The sequence below is a fragment of the Macrobrachium nipponense genome, chromosome 29 (genome assembly GCF_015104395.2).
Source record: "Macrobrachium nipponense isolate FS-2020 chromosome 29, ASM1510439v2, whole genome shotgun sequence".
In the NCBI taxonomy this organism is placed as follows: domain Eukaryota; kingdom Metazoa; phylum Arthropoda; class Malacostraca; order Decapoda; family Palaemonidae; genus Macrobrachium; species Macrobrachium nipponense.
Window position 1 is genome coordinate 6,735,823 of NC_061092.1, and position 10,000 is coordinate 6,745,822.

General features: G+C 34.1%; 1 protein-coding gene across 1 annotated transcript; it reads right to left on the reverse strand.

Moving 5' to 3' along the window:
- Window positions 1-7,640: 7,640 nt before the first annotated feature.
- Window positions 7,641-9,713, reverse strand: LOC135206074 (UNC93-like protein). The gene is made up of 3 exons (XM_064237272.1): window positions 9,582-9,713; window positions 8,916-9,183; window positions 7,641-8,460 (listed from the first exon to the last, which is right to left on the reverse strand). The coding sequence occupies exons 2-3, from the start codon at window positions 9,151-9,153 to the stop codon at window positions 8,240-8,242; spliced, it is 459 nt and encodes a 152-aa protein (XP_064093342.1). The 5' UTR covers window positions 9,154-9,183; window positions 9,582-9,713; the 3' UTR covers window positions 7,641-8,239.
- Window positions 9,714-10,000: the final 287 nt, after the last annotated feature.

Consider the following 10,000-nt stretch of genomic DNA (forward strand, 5'->3'; position numbering starts at 1 on the left):
TAGCTTATTTGCTTTGCGTTATCTTTGCTTTCAGTTTTGTATCCTGGTCTTCTACGCAGTTTTCAAACAAGATATTTTTATATTGGGATGTGTGTGTGTGTGTGTGTATGTGTGTAGTTTGTGTGTTCGTGTGTGTGTGTGATACAATAAACATACACAGCGAAGTCTTAACCTTACGATCTCCTAATATATTTTGGGAGTTCGATTTTCAGTAAAAGCCTTCACTGGATGTATGTATGTGTACGTGTGTGTGTGTGTGTGTGAGGGAGTTATACAACGAACGTACACAGCGACACCTTAACTTTACGATTTCATGTTTTTTTAGGGGGGGGGGGGTGGGGGTTAGATTTTCGCCGAATACCGTGAAATCCAATTTATACTGAAATCGGACAAAGCGGTCTCTACGGCATGATTCAATCTAGAGTTAACGTAGGATAAGTACTTTTATATAATAACTTCAGCTCATACGTCCATATCCATTCGTCAAATTTCGTGAACGCCGTTATACAAGATCATCAATTGTGTGTCTCTTGTTCACATCGCATAAGGAAAGTATAAGGAAAGTATTAGGTAATGCGAGTTGTGGGAGAGAGCAATTTAACGTCCATTCAAGTGCAGCTTGTGGAAGACTGGAAATCAGATATGACGTTGGAAAGTAATAGTTCATAAAAGAGAAAAAAAAAAGTTATCCAGAGTCGGAGTAATTTATTTGTAGTGATGTAACTTCAAGAGTCGATAATGCAGAACATAGGCGAGCGCGTACACACACACACACATATACACGCACATATCTATATATGCACACAAAAAAAACAAAGTTGCAACAATAGTTAGAGACGTTAGACAGAAACCAGGTAGAAGTGGAGTTAAAGCAAAAGATATGAAAAGCTAAAAAGTGAGCGCAGAGAAAACTTCAGTAACAATGGACAAACACCAATTCCCGAGGAAATTTTACCTCTACGGACCAACGACACAGAGAACACCTGTCCCCGCATATTATTCAAATCTGTTCGGAAATGAGTCAACAGATGTTTCGCTGCAGCCATATGCGAAGTGCGCTCTAATTTTCCGACACTGTTACCAGTGTTCCACAAGACCACAGAAAAACGGCATAGGCAGTATTTTGAGATCGATCTAGGGTACGTGTAGAGAAATGTCTAGTTAATGATCTTGCCAGAGAAAGTTCGCTTACGATGCAAGAGGAAGAAGTAGGAATTAGTAGAATTCCATATTTTTTACAGATATAGGTTTATAATAATAATAATAATAATAATAATAATAATAATAATAATAATAATAATAATATGTTATTGCTGACGAGGGTTACCAAATATTTAGCTGCCGGAGCAGATATATATATAAAAATATATATACATATAATATGTATGTGTCCGTGCGTATGTATGTATGTATGTATATATATATGTTATATCACATTACCGTGATTCATATACATATATCGAGCTACAACTGTCCTTTAATATCTAATTCGCTCTACCTCGGAATCAATATATTTTCATACATGTTTAACCGAAGGGGAATTTATTCAGCGATAATAGAATTGCCGGCTGACGGGCACGAACCATCAACATCTTCAATTCCAGGACTGGCAGTGAAGCCTTAGCCCACCCCGCCACCGCAAGAGGATATAAGTTTATGCCACCTCCCATCTCAAATACCTGCGGCGCTCAGGTGTTTTTAGTTTTGGAGTCTGCATCAAACCCACCTCGTCCTCAGTAGCGTTGCAGTGCTTTTGCCCGCACGTAGCCATTATATAAGTCATATCACATTACCGTGATTCATATACATATCGAGCTACAAATGTCCTTTAATATCTAATTCGCTCTACCTCGGAATTATATATTTTTATATATGTTTAACCGAAGGGGAATAATATTCAGTGATAATAGAATTGCCGGCCAAGGGCACGAACCATCGACATCTTCAATTCCCAGGTGTAACGTTTGGCAGTTGAAAGCCATTAGCCCACCCCGCCACCGCAAGAGGATATTAGTTTATGCCGCCTCCCCTTCGGTTAAACGTATATGAAAATATATTAATTCCGAGGTAGAACGAATTAGATATTAAAGGACATTTGTAGCTCGATATATGTATATGTATATAATATGCTATAATGATATATATAACTATATATATATATATAAATATAAATAATCTATATATATCTCTATATTGATATATATATATTGTTAGGTATATATATATATGGTATGTATATATATGTAATAATATTGTAAATAAAATTAATATTATAATAATAATATATATAATAATTATATTATAAATATATATGATATACAACATCAATATATATTAATATAATATATATATATAATAAAATATAATATATTATATACACACACATATATATATATACCTATATATATAAATATATATATATAGCATTGGATACTGACGCACCATCAAGAGAATCAAAACTAAGAAAAAATATAAATAAAAAATAAATTTAAAAAACTCTTTATTACTGTAACACCACAAATCGCCGACATAGAAACCGGCAGTCATTATGCATCTATAAGGCTCGTAAAGTCTCAATTGAAGATGCACTAACTTGCAAACGGCTCCTCCTGCACTTCGAGTGATACCGCAAGACACTATATTATAACTTTCCAGAAAACGCCCAGGGAAATCTTCAGGTTTCCAGAGAGACCATTTACTGGAAATTCCATTCCCCGGGTCGGTTTTAAAGTTGGTCCTGATGAGGACACGGTCTGTCCGCGTTTCGTGTAATGTTATTGCTTATAAATTTTGGGGATAGATGGACAGGGATATTTTTGTTATGTTCAGTATTTCGTGAAAGACTGGCTAATGATCTTTTGTGAGATGGACGAATTGGCTAAAGAAGTCGTTCATGATAATATGGTGTAAAGTCGTAGATCCATAAATATACATGTATGTTTAAATTTGTGTTTGCATGCATGCTATGTCTATATATATATATATATATATATATATATATATATATATATATATATATATATATGTGTGTGTGTGTGTGTGTGTGTGTGTGTGTGTGTGTGAATAACTTGATCACGAAGTATATAAAACGTGATGCTATGTATAAATAAAGGTTTTTTTGCCACGAAGGAAAAAAATGAAAAAACGAGTTGGCCGAGTACTTTCGGTCCTATTCGGACCCTTTACTGAGGCCTCAGTAAAGGGTCCGAATAGGACCGAAAGTACTCGGCCAACTCGTTTTTCATTTTTTTCCTTCGTGGCAAAAAAACCTTTATTTATATATGTGTGTGTGTGTGTGTGTGTGTATGTATGTATGTATGTATGTATGTATGTATGTATGTATATAATATATATATATATATATATATATGTGCGTGTGTGTGTGTGTGTGTGTGTGTGTGTGTGTGTCTCAAGTATAAAAGCCAACATTAAAACACTGAGAACTATATTTCGGTGGACTAACTTCCACCCCTATCAAGTTAGTCCACCGAAATATAGTCCTTAGTTTTAAACCAGTGTTTGAATGGGCCTTTTATACTTGAGACGTATCCTGTTTTAAAAGAAAAATTAATGTACTTATAAGTATGTATGTGTGTATGTATATTTATGCATATATACCTATTGAGTACTATTGACAGCTCTGACATCGATATCCCTGTATATTTCTAAAACTCCAGCTGTAGCCAAATTGTGTTTCTGTATTTAGTACTTACGTATGAAAGTAATGATTCTCACTATCGTCTTTCTTACGCCCATATAATTTTCAGCGCATATTATGTCACAACTTTCACCGGGGTTTTATATCATCGTTAACCATTAGCGTCGTTAAGGTACTCCATCATGAAATGAAATGCCCGAGGCTAATGGTTTTATTCCTCTCCGTTGGAAAGGTTTCGGTCACGTGAAAATAGTCTTACCGTTATTTTGCGAAAGATAATCGCGCCATGTTTTGTCTGTCCACCTGCTGCTGCCTTAGACTTATAGGTCTTTCGCTCTCTCTTCACAGGGGATTATGTTCTTCGTTCCTAACTGATGATATTTCCCGACTTTTGTCTTTTGTCTTTCAACTCTCTTCTGTTTTAACTCTTTATCAAATAACCGATTTAACTTATTATAGGGTCCGAATAAATGAATATATTATTGTATGTCAGCATCTCTGATTTCTTCAGCTGAGAAGTTACATTTACGTAGTTCGATTATAAGCGCTGCATAATTATCAGTTCTTTACATTTACAAGTTTAGCAATATATATATATATATATATATATATATATATATATATATATATATATATATATATATATATATATATATATATATATACTATATATATATATATATATATATATATATATATATATATACGTATATATATATATATATATATATATATATATATATATATATATATATATATATTGCTAAACTTGTAAATGTAAAGAACTGTAATTATGCAGCGCTTTATAATCGAACTACGTAAATGTCTTCTCAGCTGAAGAAATCGTAATATATCTATTATATAATTTTAATATATATATATATATATATATATTATTATATATTTACGTTAATATAATGTATATTATATATATATAATATATATAATTATATATATATACGTATATATATTTACATATATATATATATATATATATATACTATTATAATATATATAATATATTATTAATATATATATTATATATATATATATGTTTTATGTACGTAGACACACCCACTACTTATATATATAATATATTATATATATTATATATTATAATTATATATATATATATGTATACGTAGACACACCCACTACGTATATATATATATAAGATATATAATAATATATATAATATAATGATACCACAACAATAATATAATATATATAATAATAATATATATATATACTATATAATATATATATATACATACCTGAAATACATACATACATACATACATACATATAATTTGCGTGAAGGCTTATACTGTCCGGCATCGTAGCCCGAAGCGATCTAGTACACTTAGCAAACAAGTAAGTACGCTAAACTGGCAACAGGCAAGAACCCGCAATTACAGAGGGAAAGGGAAAGTTCCTTGGCAAAACTGGAGGAGGAAAGATTCGGAAAGTATATCCCCAATCCTCCCCCATTATAAACCCTCCTTGCACGCAACACCGCTACCACTATCCCACCTTACCCATAACAACCCCCCCCCCCCCCCCCCCATTTTATTTTCTTTATTTTATTTTATTTTTTTTTTTTTTTTTTTTTTTTGTTTTTTATACTATCTTCTGGGTCAGTTCCTCCACACTGTATCCTAAGTCACTTAGGTGCTTATATGACTTAACCCGCAATAATCAAGTGCACAAACATTAAGCGTATGCCCTGTATATCTACGAATATTTTTTTTTTCGTATCTAAAGCGTGTTTCTATGCTTGTTAACATTCGGTATATTTATTTATTTATCTATTTATTTATTTAGTGGTGTTAAATGTGTTACAGCTCATGTTTTTGTGGGCGTGAATTGAAGTGCTCTTGCTGAGCTCAAGTACGGAAAAAAATATATCTAGAAGTCGGTTTTGTACGCATGTGCGTATGTGCGTTTATGGTTTGGTTTGCAAATGGTCGTGTACATGTGGTGCATGTGGCTTTTGACTGGGTTTCTGGTTATATAAATAGAAGGAGCGGTTTACTTTTATTAAAGGGTTTGTGAAAGTGATTTTAATACCCTTGCTGATATTGCTTTTATTATTGCCGTAGAAAGTTTCTGATGGTCCTAACTGACACATTTATTCGCTGAGCATAAAGTTTCATCCTCACGATAATCTCTCATGCATTGCATAACAATTACTAAAGAGAAATTACAGTAGTTTCCCTAGAATAATGCGTCCTAGCATACATGGACAAATCGTATCATGTACGATTTGAAGTGTTGTAATTTGCCCTGACAAAAGGGTAAGAAGGATACTATATAATTCCCTTCGATGACCATAGGCTTTGCGACATCACTCCATAAACACATCACTAAGGAATTCACAGAAACACCAGTATTCGCCTTTAGACTGTGTATGTTTCGAGATACCTTATGTACCACCAATTTTCCATCTAGCTTGCATCTTTGGGAGCTCAGCCTACAGTGTGCCTTGTGACGAACACTGCAGGCTATACTGAAGAATCTTTAATGTACTATAATGTAAAGCAAATAATACACGCGTGCATGTAATATTACCTTAAGATATATTGTTTTTTGATACATTTAATGTCACAATGAACGCCAATGTCTCATTTCTTATAGTCTCCCAATAAAAAAGAAACAGCACCACTTTCTTTGAAATTCCGTGTTTTCATTTTCTATATATTGTATGACTAACTTACTCTTATGTGTTTTATGTGTCGGGTATCATTATTTAACGGATTTTTTCGTCATTTTGTCCCCTTGGTAAAAGATAAAAAGTTGCAGCAGAACCTCTTAACCAAGCAGCTATTCGACTGCATGAACTGATAAACCAAGCCACTTATTAGAGATTTTCCTGTAATTATTTTCTTGTCACTATCTCTAGATCCACCGCAATGTAAGGTAAACATTGTTTGAATTAAATATTTTATTTTGTACAGATCTCAGCCAAACACAAGAAGGGGGAAGATCTGAGTGTCACTTAACTTATCCAGTTGGTGCCTCTTGCCATTATATTTTCCTCTTATGATTTGAATGAATTCCTTTGCTTTATCCTATCATACCCTTGGCATCCAGTGGGTATAATCACGGTCTAGACCTAGACCGTGGGTATAATGTGGGTGTTCAGTCGGCGCAAAGTGATTGATATGACATGGCTAATAAATTTGATTGAAACAACGAACAGTTCTCATCAATTCAATCTTAGTTTCTATACAAGAATCAGTTTTGTATCGCTGTGAAACTCTTAGGGTACAATGCAACTTGTACTTTAATGTCTTACTTACTTTTTCATTCAATTGTTGATTTGTTAATTTATTTTGTATTTTCTGATAACTGATCTCCTCTTTCTGTATTTCCCATTGCCTTCTGTAATTTATTTCGAATGAACACCGTATTCTTTGGAAGCTTGAATTTAAGGTCAATGGCCCCGTGACCTTGTTCCATGTGAATAGGTTCATGTTCTGAATGATAATAATAATAATAATAATAATAATAATAATAATAATAGGTATTATAAATAAGTATTATAATTGCTGCTCTCCATCTCTGCGATCATGATGAATTTAAATTATTCTCTCCTTTTTATAGCATCCATTGTTGGAAGTAAACACTCCTTATTCACGTCTTTTCACGTAGCCATATGAATTGTGATCATAAGACGCGATGAGAGATAATTTCAAATTCATGTTATAAATCTCAGAACATGAATTTAACTTTTAAAAATGCAAAGCAATTAAAAACGTCCAGCTAAGGTACAAATCTTTAATGAAAAGTACACAAAATATGATATCGGGAGAGTCGTACAAACACGAGTTTACACCACACACACACACACACACACACACACACACATATATATACACACACATATAAATACATATGTATGTATATATATATATATATATATATATATTATATATTTATATATATATATATATATATATATATATATAATATATACGGATTCACGCATAAAGTTTTTTTGTTTTTTTTTAAATAACATTTTATGATTTATATCTTTAAAAATCAGTATTTGAAGATGAAGTTTATCAGTTTTCTGTTCATAACTATTCATAATTTATTACAATAGTTTATCTTATTTCTTTCACTTTGCACAGGAAGCACCAAACATACCTAAAATAGTCCAAATTGACCTTTATAGAAAATAGACGCATCTGTCAAAGACATATTAATATAGTTTTGAATGCACTGATAAATGCACCATCGTTAAGCGTTCAGGCTCATAATGCACTGACGAATTGCGCCTTCTCTGCAACCACGGAGCTTATTAACCCCTAATGCACTGACCAATAATGCAAGCCATGAATAAGCAAATCGTCCGATGAGAATTAGGTATTGGACTCGTCTATATTCATTATTACCCCTTCATGAATTCAGGGAGGTACCACGTGTCCGAGATAATGCTTTCAGATGCTTTCGTCACTCATTTAGCGTCGTGGTCAATCTGGTGAACGCCTAGAGAGAGAAAGAGCGAGAGAGACTAGATCTATAGCCATCTTCGACAGTTGTAAAGAGAGACTAGACCTATAGACAGTTATATAATCAATCGTCTCGTCTTTTGAGGCCACCCAGTCTCTCGATCATTTCGATGATGAGGTATCCAGTCACCCCGAGGACTAAGAACGTGACGATAACCACGATCTTGGAAGAGATGCATAGGACGGAGCTGCAAGCGAAGGCTATCGTGAAGCCCGTGGCTTCCCACAGGCGGCAGTTGCTGAAGCCTGCTTCGGTGTTTCCCGCGAAAAGGACTCCGTACAGCGCTGAAAGGATGGTGAATGACGTAACCGAGTATAAATCTATATATATAATATATATATTATATTATATATTATATATATATATATATATATATATAATATATAGTTGTGGGTGCAGTAATTAAAGAATGTGCTTACAATATTATTTCATATATTCATATTTGTGTGCCATGATTCATGGCGAATAGATGCATATATTAAATTACACCTCTGTTTGTCAAGTTAAAGCAATAGTAATGGCTTTCATGTTTGATACAGTTTACAAAGATAAAGTGTAATCATTTTAGTTGTAAAAAAAATAGTTAACGTAGACTAAAGTAGAGATAGGCCTACCTGACTCATAACTGTTTCAAATGAAATTATACTCCGTGCATTTACTTGACATTCAAAGCTTGATGAGAGAGCTAAATACAAATAATATATCTCATGCCTTAGAAAAGACAAAATATCATACGTACAGTTAATCTGCGTCTGCCAAATACCGTCAGCAAATCCCCAAAGTCCAGAGATGGCGAAGAAAACGGGCATTTGCTGCGGGTTCGGAATCCAGTAAATCAAGGTGACGATCAGAGACAAGTTGATGAGGAAAGCCATGACGATCACCGGCACCCTCCCGAGGAACTTGACCATGGTGCTGGCACTCATGGAGGCCAGGACGTCGAAGGCCCCGTAGCAGATCATGATGAACCCTACCATGTGGATGCCCAGGCTGCAGGATACGTAGGCCTGTAAGGGGTACATACGCAGTAAAGATTCAGCTGCCGAGGCACTGAGCTAATGAAATGTTGCTTTTACGTAGACCTATAAGGGGTGAACACGTAAAAATTCAGCTGCTGAGGCACTGAGCTAATGAAATGCTATCTTTACGTAGGCCTGTAAGGGGTGCACACGAAAAAATTCAGCTGCTGAGGCACTCGGCTAATTAAATGCTGCCTTTACGTAGGCCTATAAGGTGTGAACACGTAAAATTTCAACTGCTGAGGCACTGAGCTAATGAAATTTCTCTTTACTTGGGCCTATAAGGGGCACATACGTAAAAACTCAGCTGCTGAGGCAGAGCTAATGAAATGTTTTTAGATATCAAGAGGAACTGGAACGTAAATCAGCACATTATTAACACTTACAGCTGTGAAATCTGCGCCGAGGAATGCCCGTTCTACTCCTGACCAGATGGTGAGAGGAACCAACAACAGCTGGTATGGATGACGCAGGTGATTCAAAGTGGCGGCTACTAGCTGACAACCACTCTTCCCCTCTAATGCGTCGTCTTCAGATCTGTGAAAGTCATTTATATATATATATATATATATATATATATATATATATATATATATATATATATATATATATATATATATATATCATTGACCTCCGATAAAGGATTGGTCATACAGTAATTATCATTATTGATGACCCTCGAACTTTAGGATTCTTACTAAGAATACTACGATGTATACAGAATCTGGATACGAAAGCTACGATTTATACAGATTCTGGATGCCAATTGTATTATACAGGATCTGCAGTGGCGGAACTAAGACAT

What these genes read in the sequence shown, in the direction of transcription:
- LOC135206074 (XM_064237272.1), bottom strand. Translation starts at nt 9,153, where the DNA reads ATGGTAGGGTTCATCATGATCTGCTACGGGGCCTTCGACGTCCTGGCC. An exon ending in TTGGCAGACGCAGATTAACT is followed by an intron (nt 8,461 to 8,915) that starts GTACGTATGATA and finishes CCATCCTTTCAG; the next exon opens with CGCTGTACGGAGTCCTTTTC.